This window comes from Chlamydotis macqueenii, chromosome 2, assembly GCF_036417535.1.
Source record: "Chlamydotis macqueenii isolate bChlMac1 chromosome 2, bChlMac1.mat, whole genome shotgun sequence".
Taxonomy (NCBI): Eukaryota; Metazoa; Chordata; class Aves; order Otidiformes; family Otididae; genus Chlamydotis; species Chlamydotis macqueenii.
The window spans coordinates 21,333,819-21,358,515 of NC_141557.1; the positions used below are offsets into that span (position 1 = coordinate 21,333,819).

Below are 24,697 nucleotides of genomic sequence, written 5' to 3' on the forward strand. Positions count from 1 at the left end.
TGAACTAAATACTCCAACTTTAATATTTTGCATTCATACCAAAAACAATTAACAGTTTTTACAAATAGTGTTATTTACTAAAACAGTTCTTATACAACAGTGCAGTATATCTAAATATATACATATGCCAACATCAAAGGGAGCATCAAAACAAACAAAACCAAAAATGCACTTTGCTACCGTGTACACTTTATTAAAACCAAAGCAGACTGCAGCAGGCTTCTTTTCTTTTTCATGACAAAGACAAAAATTATTTGGATTTCCAGAAGCACATGCAGGACAGAAGAACAAAACCTCCTACCACCTTTTTGCCAAGGTAGCAGCGTGAAAAATGAACTTTAGATTTGCAATTTTACATAGTAGCAAATGGAATGTTTTTGAACACAAACACCCTAATTTATGAAATGAGGCTTCAGAAACGTCCCTAGTGTTTTTTACATACTGAAGCAAAATGTTCAAGTGTCAAGGCTTTCCCACGTTTTACTACGGTGCTGGATGATAAACACATAAAGGTTAGTATTCTTCATTGCAGCTGAAAATAGAGTATCTGTAGTGTGGAGTTGGTCAGCTTTACCAAGATTGAATAACAGAGTAAAAAATGATTCTGCCTGCTGTTAGCAATGGAGGTTTTTGTAACTTTTACTTCACTTTTTTTTTTCTTTAAAAAAAAACCAAACCCCTCATCCTAATTTTTAACTGGAAAAATTATGCTTCCTTGTTCTTCCAAACAGATACATGCATCTTCTCCAGAGAAAGCTGCAGTTGGGTACTTCAAAGTTCCATTGTAGCTGCTGTAATTAGAGACGTTCTTTTTCATTCCATCTGTGAAACCCAGCAGACAAGGAATAAGGTAAGATCATTTTATGTAAAGACTGCACAAGTATCTTTGAAATATGAGTGAAAAATAAGGTGATATTAGAGAAAATACTACAAAAATTGGAGAATGAGGTAATAAGCAGTTCTCCAGTGTAAATCTGATGTTCCTGCCATCTAGATGAAATGAGAGAACTATAATAGCAGCCTAGATTTGATCAGCAAAATATGTACATGCTATTAAAAGCAAATTTATCTCCTTTGTTACATCTAAGCATTTGCAGTCTGGCAGAATTCTCTGAAGTTACAGTTACTCAAATTAGTTTCAGTTCTCCCCTCTCAAAATTAATGAATAGTAACTGTACCATGAAGGTGATATGCTGCTCCACACCAACTGAGAAGCATGCAGTAATTCTTATATTTTGTTCCTTTTTACTGTTGTTTTACTGCTGTCTATATCTACTTTGGCCCATGGCATTAAATACAAATCTACATGAGTACCAGTTACTAAACAGAGGTGGTAAATGTGTTGCCACTGTTCCTGCAACTGCAGTCTGGAACATACTGCCATGACATCAGTGTAGCAAATTTTAATAAGCTGCCTCAGTATTTTTCCTGGAATGCTTTACAGTAAATCTTGACATCTTTGTTTTGCCCACATAAATTGAGATGATACACATGGGTAAACAAGCTTTGTTTATAGAAGTGAAATGCACAGAAGGCACTTTCCAGAGTTTGCTCCAGTTCACGATAACCAAGCCACTAAAATACTCTTTCTGAAGTTAATTAGTATTTTTATATTCCTTAATGAAAGAGTTAAATAACAAAGGGTTATACAAAATACTATGAAAATATTTTAGCCTTTCATTGACAAATACATTCAAAAATTAGGTCTTCCATTGGAACATGAATATAATTTCCAAGGATTCTTCACTTTCAAATAGCTTTCTGGCGCTTAATTTATTTGCTAAAAAGCTTTTCCATACAGTAGCTGTGCATGTACTTTCCCCCTCTCACTGATATTTCAGTGTTCAATACCATAGTAAGACAGAACATACATGAACTTGGTCAAAACGATGCATAAATGAGGAATCTTAGAATAAATCACAGCAGAGAAGCCCCAGCAATGACATCTCCAAGTTCATGACACTAAACCAGCACAGAGGAGGTGAACTGAAATATAATTGCTAAATTATCAGTTAGAGAGGATACAAGAGGGTGCATGAAGGAATCAGTGCAATGACAGCATCTAGCAAGGTAGGAGGAGGAACCACTTTAGAGTATCTAGCATTTGGGACAAAACCAAGTGAGAAGAGAAAACAATCTTTTCTGATAAATGAGAAAAATCAACATGAAGTAATACAGCTCCAAATTAAATTTAAACTGAAAATTGCATCTGAAATGGAAAATGTAGGCTGCAATAGAAATGCTACAACTCTGAAACTAAAAATCTAGTGACCTCCTGCACCAATTGTGAACAATGAAAGCTGATTTTAAGTCAACTAAAATTCACAACTTGTTACAGGAGATACTTTAAGAGCAGTGACTCTAATAAGGGCATGAAAGAAAATTTAAAAAGTGTCCATCTTTTTTTTCAAAACTTTCATTAAACTGAATTTATGGTGGCATTGCATTTTAGAAAGTGTTTTTCTGTCACGATGAACCAAAACGAAAGCTGATTTTAATTTTCTTAAAGGTGGACAAATGCCCAAAATCATTAAGTTGAAAGGCAGAAAAACTTAAGATATACATAAGTTTTCAGTGTTCAAAGGAGAAACAAGGAACAAGCATTTCTGCGTGTTAAGGAAAGAAGACTTCAAAAATTTTAAAGTATTTTTGCCAAGTCATTTCTGTACAGAGGTTCCATAGGCCCTTATTAGAGAACATATAACACAACATGTGAAAACCTAAGAATACAGATAGTCAATGTCAGCTGGGCTATTTTGATGCTCCAAGCTTCTCCTTGAATCAGGGCCTAAAAACTATGTAGTAAAAGTTATTTTCACTTTTTTGTAGAAATTGTACACTTCTATACACATTCTTTCTCTGATTTTGGAATAAGGTACCTAAAGCATACAGAGAACACTATCAAAAATCATACTACATGCCTTTTCTAAAGAAAATCACCTTCCTTTCAAATTCCACACTCTTTTGTGATGACATCAAGTACTGAAGTAATGACATTTTGTGAGGGTGCTTAGGAATTCTGGAGGGGAGAAAAAAAAAAAAAAAAAACATGAAAATACTAGTATCAAAACAGCCAGCTGGCTAGAACATCCCCAACTGGAACACATCAGCTATGGGCTTGTTCTGTAACCACTCTGATTAGAACTTATGCACAGAAGTAATCTGAAAGCATTAACAGGAAAAATGCCATTGTCTGTTAAAACAGTGAAACAAAGGCATGTTGGGTAACTATGAACAGATGCGGGAACCAATGGGATAACTGAGGTCAGCTTATAGTATAATGTACGATTGCAACATTTAATTCTAGAAGCATCACACTGAAATATAGTACACAACAGCAAACAATTTCTGACATACACACTAACAAGACTGAAAACACAGATCTGATGTTGAAGCCATCTAGTATTGCTCTAATTTGAATTAGAGTCGCTGGGAAAGATAAGAGGAAACCAGGTGCATTAACAGATTAAATACGAATGCAAATTAACAACAGTCTTTGTACAATAAACTCTAATTGAGTGTATCTAAAATCCTGCCTTCCATTACCATGTTTCCTTTGCAGCACTTCAGCTGTAGAAAGAAAATATTGTGCCTTGAAGAGCCACCTGGCTAAGTTACCGAGAAGTGCAAGGGTTTAAAAAGGACTAATATGTGTTGCTGCAGAAGAGAATTCAAGGTAACCTAAAAGTGAATGGAAATAAGATGGCTTATAAACTATTCATAATATAGAAGGGCTAATAAACTGAAACGGAACAACTGGAAATTGAAACAGATGTTTAAGGCAGAAGTGTTTGTGTAAGGACAGTAAACAGAACAAATTGCTAAGCAAGGCCACAAGAGATAAAATAAAGCCCTGAAGGTTTGTTCAGCAAAGTGATTTAAATGTCCATAATTCTCCATGTTCTAATTAAGGAGACTTGAATAAAGTAGTGTTATTCATGTTGTGTGTTCCAGTTTAAAACTCCATTGTTTCTCCTCCAACTTAATTCCTCTGTCTTTGGTGTAATCTCTACCAACATACATAGAATACAGTTCTGGTTCTTATTGTAAAAAAGCAACTTGGAAAAAATAAATTACATGCTTCTCATGATAAAATGCAAGCTCTTGAACTGTTGCATGGTCCCATGATATGTTTAGCAGCCTCTGAATAGTAGTTTTAAGTTATTAATTAGTATCTGAAGCAGAATCATAATTTGCTGTTATCCCCCCAATTCATTTACTAGTTAACTAGTTTACTTTGGTAGATAAGCGATCTAATAGTCATGATACACTTGTGTTCAATTCAAGAAGTAATGAAACCTAGACTCAGGTAAGTTTGTAAATTCATATATAGACCCTAGCTGCTAAGTGTAACCATGATATGCAGAATTACTGCTTTTCCTGCATTGGAAAAAGACATCACATCTGTCATAAAACCAGACAAAACTATGAAACATGGTTGTCAGTTCATGATTAAAATAAAATAGTACAGCAAATTATTTTTAAACATTGTGTTAAATATATTCACATGATCACCATAGCTATACGAAATGGCCACTACTGTAATCACACACTATATGTACATAACATATAAGCCACAAGTTTGCAAGTGTTGAGTTTTCACAGACTAGCCAATTTTATCAGACATAAATAATCTTGTACCAATTTTTAGGCATTTTAAAAGGAATTAAATGTCCTAAATATATCCGTTCCTCTGCAAAATTAAAAATAAAATCCTAAAAAGTCAGTGCAAATTGAACTTGTTCACCAAGATAGATTCTTATTAAGCTGAGAATAAACAAAGTTTAATAGATTAAAGAAAGAAACTCATAGAATTGCCAACTGCCTTTAGCAGAGGTTAAAGAAGATCAGGAATCAGAAGTCCTGGATCCTATAGCAGAGCCTTCTGTGAGTAACTATGCTGTTGTTGTTGAGGTGGTGGAGGCTGTGGTTGTTGTGGAGGTGCTTGTTGACTGCCTGCTGTCTGTGGCAGAGGTGTAGATGCTAAGTTATAGTTTGGCACCTGGGACATATTAGTTCCAGCATTCTGATAAGCAGCAACATCAACAGTAGCAGGTGGTGGACTATACACCGAAGCCTGGTTAGAGTAAGTATTTCCAGCAACAGAGCCAACCATTGCACTGAAAAAAAAAAAAAAAAGTTGAATTAACAAACAATTTACCAACAGAACAGCAACACTTTATTGCTTCTTCAGCTATTCTATATATACACACAAAAATCTCCTAACTCTGGACACCTTGGATATTCAAAAGTATAGCAAATAAATATTCAAATTAAAACTCAAACAGACTCCTCATATTTAAATACACCTAACACACCTCCCACGGATTTAAAAACTAGGTTGTGAATCTATACTTTGTTTTATTTTAATGTGCAACATGGAATCCCATCTATCTTCCATTCTGCTAAAAAAAAAAAACAAAAAAAAAAACAAAAAAAAAACCAAACCAAAAAAAAAAAAACAAACCCAAACCAAACCAAAACATTAATAAACCAAACCAACAGTTTTAAATAGCAAAACAAGTCAGGTGAATTACGAGGAAACTCACTTATCAATGTATGTCTTACCACTCCAAATAAGTAACTTCGAGGGACGGAGTCTAACAAATACTTCAATAACTCAAGACAGATGTCTCTCCCAACTTTATAAAATAAAATTACTTTACATAGAGAGTAAAAAAAAAAAAAACAAACAAACAAATAAAACCTATAATATTGTCCTAAGGTCAATTAAAAACTTTTTCACAACATAGGTAGTTCAGCCAAAGCTAAGCATCTTCGGGCTTCTAGCCAAAATAGAAAGCCACTTGTAGCTCCTTTATACAGGGAAGCCATATAAGCTTTAGTAAGTATTCATAGCCCATTCACTTCTTTTCCAAAATGAGCAGATTTCTCCCCATGCTTCCAGACTAAGATATTTGAAAAATCAATGCGACATACACTTTCTCAGAAATTACACAAAGCCAGACAGAGCAGCAGAAAATCTTCATCATTAAATGTATATTAAAAGTTATGTAAAAAAAACCAAAACCCAAAAGTCATGTCTATATAATTTTCTCTAATTTTTCTTTTATATAAAAAGTAATATATACATATACCAAAAATGTATATATTTGCTATATATAATTAAAACCTAGAGAAAACTATGAAAACAACAGAAGAGTTTGATGTTTATCAGGAATTTTTACCAAATACACAACACCAATAAAAAGCACACTGGAAATAATTGCACTGAAGTATCTTTCAGTTGTGTTTAAAAATATACTTCTGTAAGAAAAAAAAATCTCCTTTTAATATTATCTGTAGTCCTTTACGCTTAAATTGATTTAAACTTGAATAGGAAAATATTTAAAATTACTTTGTGTAAGATGTCTGAGCAGGCTGACCAGGCAGTACTGAGCTGGCAGATGGAGTAACTGTGCCTTGGCTGAGAGAAGAGAGTTGTTCGGGAGGAAGATTATAGCCTTGAATGTGGCCCATCTGTGCAGTCCCTGCCACCAAATACGCATTACCTTGAGGTTGCCCCGGATAAACCTAAGAAGTTAAATAAAGGAATATTAAAATACAAGAAAATTTGGTACATAATATCTGACTTTAGAATTTAAAGACAGCCTCTCAAACCTTTTATTATAGATGTTTTAATAGAAAGCAATTGATTGTCTTCTATCAATTGCTGTAGTATGAAAAAATTACCAGATTTTCAAAGGACACTATTTACATTTCTAACTTCGGGCTCCAGTACCAAAAAGGTCAAATAGTTTAATGGAAAACTTGCATTCCAAATTTTATTTTAATTACTATCACTCATACTAATTAAGAGCTTCTTCTTTTGAATGAAAATACAGAAGGATTTAAATCATGTAACAAATAGCAGTCCAAAGCAGAACACTTTGATGCCAAGACTACTTTCACTTAGTAGAATCGTCAAAATGGAAAGCCAATAATGTATTGTTTTTGTGTCGTTACTTAACCTATCATTTCATGTTAACTCCTGAGACTGCCATTGTAAAGTTGTTTGAGCAGAAGGAAAAAAAAAAGTCTTAAGAAAATTTCAACTGAAAAGAAGGGAGTATTTTACAAATAACTAGAGGAAAAGCTTGCTAGTAGATGCATCAACTGTATTATAAATCAAGACTAAATTTCTAAACCCTATGCTTTTGTTCAATCATGAATTACTTGGCTTAACACAAATTACTAGAAGAAATTATGAGGTCTCATGCACAACCGAGTTCACATAAGTTTATGTTATACAGCCCTTCTATCTTAAGATCCATGAATCTCAGATGAGATATTTGTAGAAGTCTTATCAACATTGCAAAAGAATTTTAGACGGCAGCAAAGGTACAAGACCTCCTAACTTTTCAGAACTTTATACTGGCTCATCAATCCCAGTTTTTTCCCTTTGAGAGTCCACAGAAACATGCCCATTTAGAAAACATTAAAATTATTTGATAGGGTCACGACATGATTGCTTATTACATATGAACAGAAGACAATGTTCCTCTTAATGACACTGCAAAAACATACATCCTCTTCTTTAAGATACAAAGAAAGTATGTATTTGTAGGAAGCTAAAAGAACCAAATCTTGCTTCAATGCTTATATAATACTGTGTAGGTATTAGTAAATTGGCTTGGAATTTTTTTTAGTCACTCAAAAAGTAAGTTATCAAAAAAAGTTTGAAATGTTACATATTCCTAGAAACAGGACAAGAATACAGCAAATGTCCATGAGACTATGGAATTAAATATTTAAATGTTTAAAAGATCTTTAAAAAATACCATAGTTTATGGATAAGCTAAAAGACCTACTCAGAGATAACAGTCAATTACGTGGAAATGCTGCCATGACAGAATTACAATTTTTAACTTTAGTAATTTAAATGCTAAATACTCTCTTCTGATATTTCAAAAAAAAAAAAAAAAAAAAAAAAAAAGGAAACTAAAATAAGAGATTGATTTCAGGGTGGGGAGGATCTAATTTTAAACAGCAACTGTACTGCTTTGATTCTTTTCTTTCTTTGACCCACTATGCAAAGCCGTGGCAGCTTTAATTTTTAATTTTATGTGCAACTCAAAGCACAGGACGGACTTCTTACTTGATCAAAAATAACTGAACAGAAAAGAAATAAAAGTGTTAGAACTCTTTCATTTAAGATTATCTCTGAGGAAGCAAGATGATTTTAACCTACCATTAAGGTAACAAAGATCATAAAAAGAGGTTTCCATCTCAGGGGGCAAGGGGAGTGAGAACAGACAGGCAGAAACAGGAAAAAAATTCTTACTTGCAATCAATATGCTCCACCACACTTTATCTATCAGAGTACATTTATTTTAGTAATGTAGAGAAGTATACTGTAAAAAAAAAATTTGAGCAAGTTTTGCAAAAAAGTTAGCTCATGTGAAAAACTGCTTATCACGAACAACTTCTAAGAAATCAACCATAGCTCCATATGTACTTGGTAACACCAACGGCTATTAAAGGTCACATACATACCTGAGAGCCAGAAACACCAGATGACTGCATGTAATACTGTTGGTTTTGTAGTTTTGCGTACATGGAATACATTGGGTCTTCATTCATCAATTTGTTATACAAAGAAAGAGCCTCCATTGCTTTAACATTGAGCTCAGAAAGTTCAGAATGTTTCCTATAAAATATATTTTACAGCTTATTCTACAATTTAGATAACTTCGGTACAGAACAGACAATACAGACACAACAATCCAAGACAAAACTTTCATGAGGTGTGATAAGCAACATATTCTTACTGCCTCTCAAGTGATGTCTAGCAAGTATCCGAATGTCAAACAGTACAATACTATAAAATACTGGATGACCGGGGAAAATACCCTTCAGACCTCCTCCCAGATGAGAAGCTACTAATAAATACACCTGTTTTCTTTGCCAGTATTCACAGAAATGATTAAGATATCACGAAGTAACAACACTGGTATTCTAAGAATAGATTTTAATTTGAGTCAAAACACATGACTTTTTTTACCTATCTATATCTTCCAGCTTTTCATCTATGAGAGGTCCCATCTGGTGGCACATTGCTAGAATAGAAAGACATTAAAATATATCAGTTTAATAAAGATTTCCACACTGCAAGTCAAAAAGCAGCTTAAAAAATTATCAGATAGAAATGTGTAGGTGCTAGTCCAAATTTTTTTTTAATTATTACTATAATCTGTATGCCAAAAAAGTCATAGTAAGACAGGCAGTGTCATGAACAATGTAAGAATGAAATCTATCTGAAGTTTTCACTAGTGGTACAGTTTAAAAAGTAAATTTTAAAAAGAAAATAAAAATACAGTGAAGCAAAACACATTTAACATCCAGGGAATATGAAGCTGAAACTACTTTGCATAAAAGCATTCAGGTAAATCTGAAAGGTGATCTCTTCTTCAAGGAAGAAAATTTGCCACTGCAACCTAGATCATGTGTTCAACTAACATTACTAGAAAAAGACTTTCTGTGAAAACAATGAAGAGGAAAACAGGTTGCAATGATTCAAATTATCTGCATGTTGAAGACACTAATAGCAAATAGCTGTCTCACTAGAATCCTAATTGGGGGAAGTGGGCTTCTTCAAACCACTAACACATGCAAGAACAAACACAAAAACTTACTAGAAGTAGAATGGAAAAGCATTAAAATAAACAAAAAAAGCACTCCCCACCAACTTTCAGCACAAGGACATTGGGTTCACGTAACTGCCAACCAAACCACAGTTAACTAGCAGAAAGACAGAGTTTGTCAAATGTAAAATAAACAGACAAGGAAGCTGAAAGGGAGATACTACCATCTATCCCTACTCCAGAATGCAAAATGTGCGCACTTATCCAAGCAATGAACTATTCACTGATCAACAGATGTGTTTAATCCCAAGAGCCACTCAACATTCAAACTAAGAGATGAGAAAAAAAAAAAAAAGATTGAGGCATCAAAGATGACCTAAATGCATTATAAGCAGCCCTGGAACACTGTCTCAACTCCCAGTTTTCTAAAATTAGAGATGCAGAAGGTCCTGAAAGCCTCTGGGCCACGATGGGTGAAAGGACATCACCGATGTGTTCCTTGAAGGCAACTCCAGATGAAAGAAGTTGCATGAAAGACACCCATCTGCTTCTTTGAACCTGAGACGAGTAATACGTTGGCAGAAATGCTGGGAAAAGATGTAAAACCTAGTGTAAGTTCTGCCTATTTTTATGTGTAACGCAAAGTGTGGTAAAAGGCATGACAAGGATTGCTTAGACATCTGTATGCTAACATGGTGACTGCACTGCTGCCAACCACAAACCCTAGGCTCCTCAAAGTCTTGGGATGAGCTCTCCAATTTAAAGACATTTGTGACTGGACATCTGGACAGCAGAAAAAAAAAATGAAGTGTTTTTTTGTCAAATGTTGATCAGCACGTGCCACCACTGGTAGGAATCCAAGATCCAACACACATCTATAACAAAATTCCCAGAATCTATGCCAAAAATAGTAGCTACCTAAGACTACTTGAGTGTAGATTAAGTACAATCTTGAATATGACATCGTAAATCTATACGCAGACATATGTTTAGCAGCTGCTCTTGTAGGTAGCTGGGGAGCAATCATCTGAATACACTACAGCTTTCAGATTCTAGGAGCAGTCGCATGGTTTAATATAAAATTCAGATCTTACAATGCATTTTGAAAGGAGATCCTAATGTAAGCCGTATCTGAAGGTTGGTTGACAAGCATATCTTTAACTTTTTTGCCTCTGTCCTGGACCAGATATAGGCAACCTCCTTCTTAGACAACAGCCTCTATAGCTACATTTGGTACATGTAAGAATAAAACCACTCATGTTTCTTTTTACCCATCTTTAGCTTTATTGGAACTATAATACATACAAGCACGTCACTGATGTGCAGTTCCTAAAACAGGATTCATTTACAGGTATGATGAACCAGATGAGTGTGGAAAGATGGGAGATATCCAAAAGGTCACAAGCTTATGCACCTTCTTCCTGATTTACTTCTACATAGATGTGGAATCTGTCATTTTCTTAACAAAGTCTAGTCCGATCGGAACTCTCAATGTAAGGTAGCGTTCTGTCTCATAATGGCTAAGTTTCTTTACTTCCTTTTCCAAGGTTCCCTTCCAAAAATTTTGGTGCATCTATCAACACAGGTAGAATGGTCTATAATGTCTCATAGATGAGGTAGTTGGAATAATTTGAGTCTAAAGGACTAGTCTAATTTGTAGCTCTCTATAAGGTATTCGTTAATATTAAAGTCCTATAGAAACATGCATGCAAGTGAAAAGCACGTGGGACACCCACAGGTCTATTCTAAGCCTCAGTAGTATTTCTGCTTCCTCTCATGGAATCTTTCTTACCCTCCTTTTGCAACTCATGCTGTGCTACAATATGACAGGGAGGAAAAAAAAAAAAAAAAAAAGGATTAATAAGATTGAATTAAGTATTCCTGGATCTTGAAAAGTAAAAGAATATGAAATATAGTTTCCTAGAGAGAGTGGGCTTCTTTTCAGTTAGAATTTTGCACTTTAGTCTCTTAGATGTGGGCAACAGAAAGGGAGAAGATAATTATGGCTCAGGAACTTTTCTCAAGCATGCTTGTGGTGTGCTGAAGTACTTTCAGCTTAGTTTCAATTTGTTTTGATATAGATCATGACTAGAGAGGAAAACAACAACAGAAAAACTATGAGATTTTCTTACCCTCAAGATGAAGCAATTCTGGGAGGTCTGGCTGGTCATCAGATGGATCTGCACTTTGTAACATCTGCAAGAGCTGGTCCATTTTATCCTAGAACAAATTGTGTAATTAGGGCACAGCTGGGGGGGAGAATTAACACTTTCAGGATAGTAAATTAAAGCAGCTGTTTACAACAGCCATTTGGATCTTTTGGGACTTGGAAATCATCTAGACTAATTTTAAGAAAATACAAATCATATCTGCTACTTTACAGGAAGGAAGATGCTTGAACAAAGGAAAGCCAAATGATAAAAATTATTAGTAGTAACAAGTGGAATGTGCAGAATACCCCTTTATTCCTAAAAATCCTTCCAAATAGTATTTTCTGAGCAGTTTCTATTTTTCCATTCTAGTTACTACATATGCAATACTACCACCTAGTGGGATTAGTGGAAATGTTTTGACAGAATACATTGAGAGGAGTACTTTTAAAAAGAAATGGGTACTTAAAACTAAATTCACTGGAAAACTACCCGGCATTTTCCAAGCGTATGCTCATGTGCTGATAGGCATCAATGTCATTTCTAATATATATGAAAGGGTTTTTTAAAGATGATGTCTGGAGGGCTTGCATGGTTGACTTCAGAATAAGTAATCCTTGATTAATGAGCTTAAGTGCAACCTATTTATAAAAACACCAAAGGGTAGAAAATTAATAGGCGTGAACTCTTTGAAAAGTACGTCTTGGAGTAAAATATATTCCTTGGCCAAACATTACATGTAAATGGTTTAAAAAAAATCACTTTTTAGCCGAGAGCTATCAAATAAATAGCCTTTAATAGAGTTACGTAAGTGGTATCAAAGTGGAAACTAAAACCATGTTTTTTCCTGCTTAACCCCAAGGAAGGCAGGAAGAAGCCAAATTAATTACTCCCTTAAAAAATTATATCATGGTAATTTAAAAAACAAAATAAGACACTAAAACATAAAAGAACATGGAATCACAGAAGACCAAAGCTGGAAGGCATCTCAAGGCAGGCTTGAGATAAGCTATTTCAGAAGATTACAAACTAGTATCTCTTGAGGGGAAGAGTAGTTGAGGCAGGAGTTCAACAGGACTTTAGGAAGGCAGTAACTGATTTTTCATGTCAAAAACCAATGACAGAATCCTAGTTGAGAAAGAAATGGAAGGTCACGAGAAAGGGAAAAATTCTGAAGAGAACAATTCTAAGCCCCTTGGGAGAGGGAGAAAAAAAAAAAAAAAGAAAGGCAGGTGAAAAACATCCTGGGCTTAGACTTCCTGGGAATCTTGCAGAATCACTGTGGTGAGATTTTGCAGATCTTACTAAGCATTGCTTACAGAACAGCAAAAAGCTCACAATTTTCAGAGAAGGAAAGAGATCTTTCAGACTAGGAGAAAACAGTGGTATTTATACTGGAAATAAATCTAAAGACAGCATTCAAGATGGGTATCTCTGAGGTATCCTGAAGTTCTTAAAGCAAAACTTGAAAGCAAATGTGTCACTCCACACCAGGCTTCTAGTTTGGAGGTGAACAGCTGTACAATCCCAGAGTAGGGCCCTAAATGGAATGCAGTTTCCAAATTCAATTCCAGAAATTCCTAAGAACTTCAAGACACATGAACAAATTAGAACACTGCAGATTTTATTTTTTTTTAAATTAAATGCACTTTCCCTTCTCATTCTCTTTTGATTATGTTCTGATATTTCAAATTGGTTTTGAGGGACAGGATGAAAGGGTTAAATCACATATTTAAATGTACCAGCAGTTAAAAATCAGTACTTGTATCACACTTACTTCATCAATATAAACTGGTTCAGGCTCAGGTTCTATTGTCTCTATTTGAACTTCATCACTGAACTGCACTGTTTTCTTCTCAGCTTTCACTGTAAGATAAACAGGCAGATTTTATTTTAGAAAATAAAAATACACAAAACAATAACATAAATGTTATACAGCTAGCATGTTGCCTAAGTTCTTTAGATTTGAAATATTTACTGTGAAAATTTATTTCTGTTGACATTTTATGGCCAAAACTATCTCCACAGAATTTAACAATTTTCTTAAACAAATCTGTAAATTGCATTAAAAAAAAGACAGAAGTTCACAAAAGGTCAATAGGAACATGTTTTAGCAAGTAAATGTCTTTATCGTAATCTTCCTGCACATAACATACTTATTAATAAGTCATCAGGAAAACAGACTAAGAGAGAGTGATTGGAAGAGATAGGGCTAACGAGTCAGGTTTAACAGAAAACTGGTAAAATCATCTATGACGAACTACAGCCTTCTTTTCTCCAGAGCAAAGTCTAGAATCAAAAGTTCTCAGGTTTTGCTATTCCTTCTCATCAAACAGTAACTGCAAAAGTATCTCACTCCTCTGCAGTGGAGGCCACAACAAAAAAAAGTTGCCGAATACTACTCTTTATCATACTACTCTTATTAGTTTTAACAAGAACATATCACTCCTACAGCATGTAATTCAGCTGAACTGCTCACACCTTTGGCACACTCATGTTGAGATCACAGGAGATTAATCTTGCAAACCCATCAGAAATCAGTTCTAACATCTTAAAACCTTGTCTAATACTTAATATTTTTGTTCAATATTTAGAGTAGGTTAGATTGATATAAACAGATAAAACAAGATAACCAGTATGCAGAAAAAAAATTTCTTCCATTATGCATACAAACACACCTACCGCATGTAGGTTTCTTGAATTGTTTGAACAGTGGTAATCTGTCTCCAACTCCTATCTGGCCAGTGGCCTTCAGTTTTTCCTTGATCAGAGATGTACCATTGCAACCAGGCAAAAAGGTAATTTAGGAAAAAAACCCGCTGCTGCTTACATATATCCAAGTGTCAATTGAGTTGTTAAATGAGTCTCAAGGAAGCTACCAACAAAGCCAGCAGTAGACAGTATCATATTTTTCAGCAGATGCCAGCTTGAGGAACCTTGGCCTGACACAAAAATATGACTGTTGTTTCTGAGAGCACAGCAAGGGCTCCTCAGTTTTACTTGTAAGTATCATTAACTTGTAAGTGAACTTTATCGTAAGGGAAAGGAAACAGGGAAAGTAAAGTAAATCACTACAGAAATATCCCTTGGGCCATGGCAAGGCTTCACATGGCAAGGCTTCACATAAAACAATGTTACTTACTCATTTCTGGCTCAGCAGAAAGATCAGCTGTTACAAAATTAGATGGAAACAATCCTATACCCTGATGAGTTTCACCTTTCCACCAATTTGGATCACTAAAGACAAAAAAATAATTAAAAAATCTACACATTTAAAAATCCATTACCAACATGGAATTTTCCCAAGAATTGCACTGTAAAAGGCATTTATATTACTTGTATATAAATAGAATTTGCACATACCCTGAAATCTTTATACAAGAATCTTCATGGAATTACATTTATATGTAAAAAAATCTAGGAGATAACTAAACAAAGTATTTAAAACGTAAGTATATTTTATTGCAATTGTATACCAATGTATGCTTCTACATAGAAGATATGATTATTCCTGATTGATTTTTACAGTATAATTTACTTCTAGTAGGCATTCTATGTAAATTACCTGTCATCAAGGATAGTTATAAGTTCTCCAGCTTTAAAAGTTAATTCATTGTCTTCAGCAGCCTCAAAATCATAGATTGCACGAACCTTTCGGCCCTCATGTTTGTGATTTGTTAAAAGGCTTGAGGTGCTCGGATACAAACTGGAAAGTGTTGTTTGCTGTTGCCTTTGTTCTTTTAAGGACAATTCAATAGCTAGAAAAGAAAAGTTATTCACATGAAAATTCCCAATAAAAATGGGTTGAATGATACAAAAATTTAACTCTGAAAACTTTTAGTGTAATTCCATTCCTGTTGCATCATAATCAACTTCTGCCTTTCACTTTGAAATAATGGTAAAAAACAAAAAGATGTTTTATAACTGGAAAGCACAATTCTGCCTGTAGATTAATGAGGCTTTCAACATGGACAGGAAGAACAGATAGCACTTTAGCAAGTACAAACAGGACAACTCATGAAGTAATCAATTTTTTATTATTATATTATTGTTATTATCTTGAACTGATATAAACTATTTACTAGCAGGTACATGATGTTCAACTTTTCCAGATCACTTGAAACATTAAAACAACTGTTCAGGTACACATTGTTTCCCTGTTAGATCAGGAGTCTTTATCCTGAATTCATAGAAAGAAAGAATCGCACAGAAGGATTGAGGTTGGAAGACACCTCTGGAGATCATCTTGTCCAATCCCCTGCTCAAGCAGGGTCACCTAGATATGTCTGCCCAAGATTGTGTCCAGATGACTTTTGAATATCTCCAAAGATGGAGACTCTACAACCTCCCTGGGCAACTTGTGCCAGTGCTCAGTCACCCTCACAGCATAAAAGTGCCTCCTTAATTCATAATTAAGAGAAAGATTTTGGCTTAGCCAAGCAAAGTTTTGTCCATTCCTTTTCTCTCCCTGTCATTCCTTGGATAATTTTACATTTCTTGGTCATTTTCAATTAAACTGGATTAAGCAGAAAGGTTTCATGCATATTAAACTCCTCCAAGTTTGGGGAAAAAAAAAAAAAAAATCATGTTTAAGAAGGAATGGAGCAGGACACAAAAACCAAGAGAACAAACATTAGAGAACTCATGGAGAATCTGAACCTTTGAGACTATAAATATCAAAGCACTTTAAGAATGACTCTTTTGACATAGAAGGAGGTAGATTCAGATTAGCTATAAGGAAGAATTTTTTTACATGAGAGTGGTGTAACACTGGAACAGATTGCCCAGAGAAATGGTGGATGCCCCATCCCTGGAAACATTCAAGGCCAAGATGGACAGGGCTCTGAGCAACCTGATCTGGTTGAAGATTTCCCTGCTCCTTGCAGGGAGGTTGGACTAGGAGACCTTTGAAGGTCCCTTCCAACACAAACTATTCTATGATCCTATGACATGGGTATGCAGTGATACGACAAGGGGTAATGCCTTTAAATTGGAAGAAGGTAGGTTTAGATTAAAGAAGAAATTCTACACTGTGAGGGTAGTGAGGCACTGGAATGGGTTGTTCAGAGAAGCTGTGGATGCCCCATCCCTGGAAACATTCAAGACCAGCTTGGATGGGGCTTTGAATGACTTGGTCTAGTGGAAGGTGTCCCTGCCCATGGCAGAGGGGTTGGAACTAAGTGATCTTTAAGGTCGCTTCCAACCCAAACCATTCTATAATTCCACACCTTAGTACAACAATAAATCAAAAGAAACCATCCTAGTTTTGTTTACTGGCCCTGCAGTGAGACATTTAACAGCTACTTAGGCTTACCACAATCAAAGCCTTAAAGTATGTTACAGAAGCAGTATTCAAAGGAATAAAAGTTTAAAGTAGTATACCCAAAAATACTCAATCCAATTTGCATACAACTTATACTATAATCCTTATTGTCTCCTTCCATCAAATGATTAAATTGCAAATAAATGTGCTTCACTGGCCCCAGGAACAGGAAAAATCCAAGTGCAGAACTTGCATAAAATATTTCCACAGTGGAGCATGTCCTTAACATGAGATTTTGCATATTTTTTTTTTACTGTGTTGTTTCAGTTTGCCAAGGCAAAAAAAAAAGTAAAAATTGGGAATTTTTTTTTGTATTTTTTAGCCACAGACCAATTTTAATCTCTAACCCACCAGGAAGGGTACGAAAAAAAAAATAATAGAAATCATAACTACAATCCATAAATATACTATTCACATAGAGGAAGGAAACAAAACATTTGTTCCTGCTTTATTTGATATTTACCAATATATTCGTCAGGTCAGCAAACAATGCACTCACCTTTAGCTAAATCTTCCTCCTCCTTTTTGTTGGCTACTGCACCAGGATCTTTGGCAACTAGAGCTGGACTTGCTTTTGCCTGTTCAGCAGCCTAGCCAAAAGTGTAAGATGTAAAAATTATTTCAACAAAAAAATGACAATGCATTAAGTTCACCATTTTGACTTGTATTAATCTGCAATATAAAAATCTGAAGTAAATCAAATCATTTCAACCCTCATGGGAATGTTTTATTAAGACAAGAGAGACTTCGTTTTGTTTGCCAAACACTTTATAGAATTCAAGACTACAAACTGTAAAATACAGACCTGAGGATAAAAATAATTTTATACCCTTTAAGAACAACCACAAAATTTAATATACCTGTGAACCAATAGCTGGGAAAGTAACTCCTTGCTCCTTAAGATTTTTTATCATAGCAGATATTAAACTAAGCTGTGGGTCATTCTTGAATTCATCAGTCCATTCCACCATAAGTGCTTTCAGCTTTTCACAAACTTTTGGATGACCCTGCAAGAACAGTAGAAACTAGTTAAATAATACAGGAATCTCTTCTTAATTTCTTCATTTAAAATAACTTCATGTTACTGTCAATATAAATTATATAGGCACTTTATTTTGAAGTGTATCACTACAAGATACATTTCAAAATAATACATAATGCTGGTGTACTGTACACCAGAACAGTACACCAGCATTATGTTTGTACTAGTACAATACATACTAGGCCCCAAATAGAGTAAAACAAGGTTATATAAAACCCGTATATTATCTACCTTTCCCCAAATCTGTATTTAGTGTTTCACTGCTGTTATTTAAGACAAAAATGAATCTGCATATTTAGAAATAAACACACCACACCCTACCTCCCCCAAACAGAATACATTAGTAATTGTAGTATGAAGTAGCATTCAGGAAGTTCTTTCTCAAGTCACATTCTTCCCAGTAATTTTTATCCTTCCCCCTGCCACTAAATTTCCAGTCTTCCAAAAGTAGATTCCATTCCACTTTCAGATTACTCCAACTCTGTCTGATTTTAGCTTTGGTATGAATTGTATAAATTAATGCAATACATTACCTTATTCAACACATTGCTTACTTCACTGGCAAAATCTCTTGAACAGACTTCTAAATGAAAGATTTTACCACAGTTTGATACACATGCTCCTAGAAGCTAAAGAAAGCAAGATTAAAACTCAGAGAAAGTTGTTTGCAATGTAACTTTTCAGGAAGGAAAAGCACTACACTAAGAATAAGAAGAACCTACTGTTAATGCTTGCATAGCAACATGAGGATCTTTATGGTTCACTCTCTTCATAATAGAACGGAGACAGTCCTTAGGCCTAAAAAACACAGGACAGATTTTAAAAAAATGTAATGGAATGAACATTCCCTCTTGCACACGTGACAATGCATGACAACATTAACAGACAGCAAGCTCTCCCAAACATTATCAGTAAATGATTTAGTAGCTTGTAAGTGTAACCTTCAAAAAATAAATTAACACCATTAACAGTTGTAGCCATTTCTGTCTATAGGATCGCTAGCTTTCTGAGTTATCAGAACTTCTCAGTAAGTTACATTGCCTTTTGTAGTTACTGAGAATCACTGTAAATACTCCAGAAATCCATAACACTCCTTACACTTAGAGAACTGTAATTCTCTACAGTCCATGCACCTACTGCTCTGTATTTCACATACATAAGAACATCTGCTTACATACTGATTACCAACACCCCTTTGCTACCTTTTTTTTTTAATTACCACCACTATGTTCCTCAGAGTCTCTTTTAATCTACAGAATAACATTTATAAAGAAGATATGCAATGAACCAAAAAGTGGTAAAAAAACCCCAACTTGTTAGACATTCTGTATCAAAGTTTCGAAACAATTAAATACAGAATTCAAGTCTTATCCATGTTGTGGTAGATAGAAATAACGTGAAAAGGAAATTTAAGAAAGAATTTGAATGGGAGTTTCAGGCACACTTTAGCATATTAAAATCTGTGTGACTTTCTGTTATTGTGTACTGTCCTTAAAGGTGGTGGAAGACTAAGTGAGGCTGGGGTAGGAATTACCTAGGTAAATTTAAACTAAGAGATTTTATGCACTTCTGAAGTATTTATAGTAACTTTTTTTTTTGGAAGCAAAATTATTTTTCTATTGAACTGATACCCAAGAACTAACATGAAACTTAGGTATAAGTTACACCACTGCTTGGCTATACTATATTTGGCAGTGTCTACATTTTACAGAAATGCCCACTTCATATTTAGTAGTACTAATTATAGAAAATGCTATCACACAGCAAGACTACATATCACTCGGTGTATATCTTCACAAACCCAATTATTACAAATGAAGACTATAAGGCAAGCACTGCCTATTATCTATTAATTACCCAAGACTTCTCATATGTTCACTTTGATTGAGAAAGAATACACACTAAAATGTTCAGAAATAACTGCTTTTTTAAAACATTAATTTATGAGTAGGAGTATCAATATGATAAGAGTGCAAGCACAAAAAAGTGCAGGTCCCTTAATTGTTAAGCCGGTATTTAAAAACGTAGGGTGCAGGATCAAGAGCTTAGCAGTTCAGGAACAGGACCATTAGCCTAATTTTTTTTTTTTAATTAAGGAATCCAAAGTCTTATTAAAAAGAATAAAGTAACAAGAAAGCCTCAAATGCAAATGATCTTCCACATGTGTCAAGTACAATTTTGAAAAGAAAAAAAAAAAAAAATCTTTCAGTAATTAATGAAAATGCCTTTAAAAAACAACAAAAAAAATCTATTTGCTTATATATTTAACAGAAGCAATCAATATTTGAGTGTTAATGTTTTAACATGCTTAACTGTCTAAAAAAAATATTTTTATTACATCTACACTAAAAAAATATAAATACCCAAGCTTACCAATGTTTAGTTACACAAACTAAGAATCCCTATTCGAGACAGAACTGTAATTCTTAGTTTTACTTCAAATTAATTCATCATACAATTTAGTTTGCAAGTTACAAGAAGCACTATGCAGAAATCAGAGGGAAGGCACGCACCCTGTAAGAACAGAATTCTATTTGTTTATTAGGCATCTCTCCAGACCATGCTATACAAACAATGGGCCACAGTTCTGCTCCAATGAGTCTATAATCAAAGTCTCAGAGGCAGCACTGTGACTGGGAATAACAAATCAGTAGGGAGAAAAAAAAGGCAAGACACAACAGAAGCTATAATAATTCATCCAGAAAGCATTCACAATAAATTTCAGGTTTAGTTTTAGAGACTAAAAATAATATATTTGATGATATTTCATTTAACAAAGACAAAATTAACATCAATTGGAATATAAAATACTAGTTTACACAAAATATTTTGTACATTTTCAGGAAGTTATTGTTCATTTACAGTCCAAGGTAACTGACTACAGGACTAAAGACTACACAGGTGACTCAATTTTCCTTCTTGCCCCTTCAGAAACAAACGAGTCAAAGAGCTTCCTGGTCAGCTTGTTGGACATACACTGCAATGACTAAGTAAAATGCTACTGAGATTGGGTAACTTGAGGGGAAAAAAAAAATAGAAGGTAGTTTGGAAGACTATCAAGTAAGCAATTTTACTGTTTGTTCTCTCTTGTATGAACAGGCACAAAAACAAGCAAAGAAGAATCAGCTAACCAGAATAGTGACTCACTGCGGCAGTGATTAATCCATAAGGATTCAGGAAAAAATTAGGCAAGCAGCAATATAGACAAACCATTTCTCAATGACAATTTTTCAATACCCACCCCCCACCCACAACAGAGAGTGGTGCAATGAACATTCCTATTTTCTCCATCATTGGTTTTTTCTCCCACTTGCTGACTTCAATTTTTTTTTTCAGCCATCATTTGTATTAAGTAACTTTTCTGAAGAAAAATTGGAAGTTGTGATCGTTTTGAACACAAAGACCGACATGTCTCGTTGAGTTAATACAAAAGGTACAACCATCTCAAAGCCAAATGCAAACAAAATTGGACTCAGGAACTGGCTAGCACTGAAGTGACTGAGGAAGCGGGGGTGCTTCATGCTAAAATACACCATATGTGGCCTTTAATTTTCTCTTTTACTCTGCTTAATAAATAACTCAAATTTTATAATATTATTTTACTCAGAGCTGATAAACTGTAGATTCAGTTGTGTAAGCATTTTCATTGCAGAAAACCAACACAAAGCACAAATCGACACCTTTCCTATAGTCAGATGACTATATGACAAATATGACAAAAGTTTAAAAACAGACAAGTTTTCAATAATGCTGTATAAAAAGAAACAAAAAAAAAAAGACTGCCTCTAATGGTAAAACTTTTGTTTTAATCATGTTTCCATGTTGAAAAGGCAACTTGCTCACTGAATTACCAATGTTCCCCCAAAATGCAACATAAACAATGTAATAGGCAACTGTTCAGCTGTATGAGTTCCTAAAACAAACTCAGAGATTTAAAAATGTGCTGATTGTCTTGTGGTTAGACAAATTTTAGATCATCTTAAGAACCTGATACATGAAACACACAGAAAGTATTGAGTTAATTCCACACTACATATGGCAATGCTTTATATATCCTACTGTAAAAAAGGCCTATTATTAAAAATATTACTAAACTTACTGTCTTTCCAGTGTTTTCTATGAAAATTCTGGCATCAACTCTAATCAATTAGATTTTGAAATTCACAAAAGAATAGAGAAAATAATCAAAGAGAGAGATTCAGTGGAATTCTAACTTGCTAAAACCTAATTTTTAACTATTGGCAATTCTTTGTAAAGAAGGTATTACCACGTAAAAATTAGCAGTAGCAATAATTATGTTACTGAAAGGTAACTAATTTATTTTAAGAGAAAATGTAGCACCTTTGTAGCACAGCAGATTTCCAACAATTACTCTGGATGCAAACAAGTTGTTGGCAGACCTAAACGAGACAGTGTGCCATGTAACAGTGTGGGACAAAAAGTGCCACTTAATGAAGAACAGTCCTTCTAGTCTACTGTGGCTTCATGTCTAAGACAATCTACATCTAAAATGTTGCAAGCACGTAATGGAGCTTACAGACTGGTACAAAGAAAACTCAAAATAGAGATTTTTATAGTCTAAACTTCTGCCAAGAACAGTGGGATTCTCTCATATTGGACCAGAATCGGTTAAAAAATTAAAGCAGATCCCAGTTAAGACTAGCATCCTTGCCACAGGAACTAAAACTGCAGAGAATTTCAAACAGTGTAGCATATCTGATTTAATCTTCTTAATGGGGAACTTTGTCTTGCTTTACCTTGCTATGGCATGACATAATCCTTCAAAACAAAGAAAACTCACCATCAGCAAGTTTTAACAGAATCTGAATTTAAGCAACAAGTCACCTGGCAGCCTATTACAAGCAAGGTAAATATGACACAGGTTAAAGTCACAGCCAGGACAAAAATCACTGTTTTATTTAAAAAAAAAAAAAAAAGAAAAAAAACAAAAAAAACCAAAAAACCAAAATGCAAACACAAAAAAAAAAAAACCCCAAACAAACAAACAAAACCCACAGAACAGAACAGAAATTCCAGCTGTCCCAGAGAAACTTAGCTGCACACTACCAGAAGGTCTCTAGCTTTGTCTGTACCCCCAAGCAGCCATCTCTTGCAGCTACATACATTTGAGCACTGTTCAGGCTAAGTTGCTGAGAGACTAAATCTTGCCTGTGGAAATGCTTTCAGTGATTAAATAGAATACTGAAGCCTTCAATAACACAGTTACTGTTACAAGCTCAGCATCAACACACACAAGGAGCAGGAATGCAGTTTTACATATACAGACTAGTATGAAACATCACTAACGCCTTGCCAGCTGTTATCTTAACCACAGTTATACACAACAGCACAGCAGTCTCAATACGCCATGCTATTTATGAGTACAACTCTAGAGACCATCCTAATCCCAATGAATAAACTTATTTGCAAACCTGTCCTTTGGAACAAAAGTTCCAGGTAGGAATTTGCTGTCTGGCATCTCATACTGTTTCCTCCAAGTTGTTCTCAGAGAAGCCTTTCATTGAACAGCAGCAATGGCAAAACTCTCTTTTTGAGGGTATTCTTTACCTGAATTGTTACAGAGAATGCTTGGAGAAGATGTATTTAAAATATTTCCAAAGCCTAATACCACACTGAATAAAAATGTCAGAGTTACACTGAAACAATGTCTTTAAACTGTATTTTTTATTTGCAAAGTCAAAGTACACTTTAACTTTTCAAGTTCAAAGAACGAGTGCATGCATAAATTCTATGAGCGCTCAGTAAAGAATCACTAATGGGAGCATTAGCTGCCCATATCAACATGTGTTTAATTTAATATCACATTTTCAAAATGTGCATCTATCAAAGCCCTGATGCCAGACAATAGCTTCTCAAAACAGAGGGAAGAAACAGAATCCCGTTGCTTTCTGTGACAAAGACACTAGTGGTCTAGTGGTGAGGACAAGAGAAGTGCATCAGATGCTTTATACCTTGGTTTTAGCAAAGTTTCAACATACAGTTGAAGCTCATATCACCTAACTGGTGATCCTTCCCCTCCATTCTGCACTTGTGAGACTGCATCTGGATTACTTTGTCCAGTTTGAGGCTCCCCAGTGCAAGACGGATACTGATACGCTGCAGTAAGTCCAATGGAGGGCTGCCAGGACGGTCAGAGGAGAGTCACATACAAGGAGAGATGGAGAGTTGCTTTCAGTTTTGAGAAGAATGGACTAAAAGTGGACCATACTACTTTCCAGAACTAATTAATCAAAGAATACATAGAAGATGCAGACAGACTGTCTTAGAGCTACACAGTCATAGGACAAGATGTAACAGACAAGTTGGAACAGGCGAAATTGTAATCAGATTGCAGGATTATTTATTTATTCACTTACTTACTTACTGTGAGGATAGTAATACTCTCTGAGTATTACCAAAATACTGAAACATGTTGCCCACAGAGGCTGTGTAAACTCTGACCTGGGAGGCATTCAAGACTTGACACGATCCTCAGCAACCTGATCTAATTAGACCTGTTTCAAGCTGCGTGGTTGGACTAGATGACCTCTGGAGGTCACTTCCAACCCAGATTATGATTCTGTAAGAAAAATCCCTA

General features: G+C 34.8%; 1 protein-coding gene across 2 annotated transcripts in view; it reads right to left on the reverse strand.

Annotated features, from left to right (window-relative positions):
• The window catches only part of STAM (signal transducing adaptor molecule), a 37,695-nt gene continuing 12,998 nt past the window's right edge, over nt 1–24,697 (reverse strand). Inside the window, exons 3-15 of one of the 2 annotated variants that reach the window (XM_086742205.1) lie at nt 18,822–18,897; nt 18,633–18,728; nt 17,918–18,064; nt 17,557–17,647; nt 15,300–15,492; nt 14,877–14,971; nt 13,512–13,600; nt 11,717–11,804; nt 9,005–9,059; nt 8,497–8,650; nt 6,359–6,534; nt 5,003–5,120; nt 1–822 (exon numbers count right to left, since the gene is read on the reverse strand). In XM_086742205.1, the coding sequence (XP_086598331.1) occupies nt 814–822; nt 5,003–5,120; nt 6,359–6,534; nt 8,497–8,650; nt 9,005–9,059; nt 11,717–11,804; nt 13,512–13,600; nt 14,877–14,971; nt 15,300–15,492; nt 17,557–17,647; nt 17,918–18,064; nt 18,633–18,728; nt 18,822–18,897 (1,387 nt within the window). In that variant the 3' untranslated portion in view covers nt 1–813. Of the gene's footprint in view, nt 823–3,278; nt 5,121–6,358; nt 6,535–8,496; nt 8,651–9,004; nt 9,060–11,716; nt 11,805–13,511; nt 13,601–14,876; nt 14,972–15,299; nt 15,493–17,556; nt 17,648–17,917; nt 18,065–18,632; nt 18,729–18,821; nt 18,898–24,697 lie in introns of those variants that run through there. The other variant, XM_086742204.1, reaches the window with a different exon arrangement.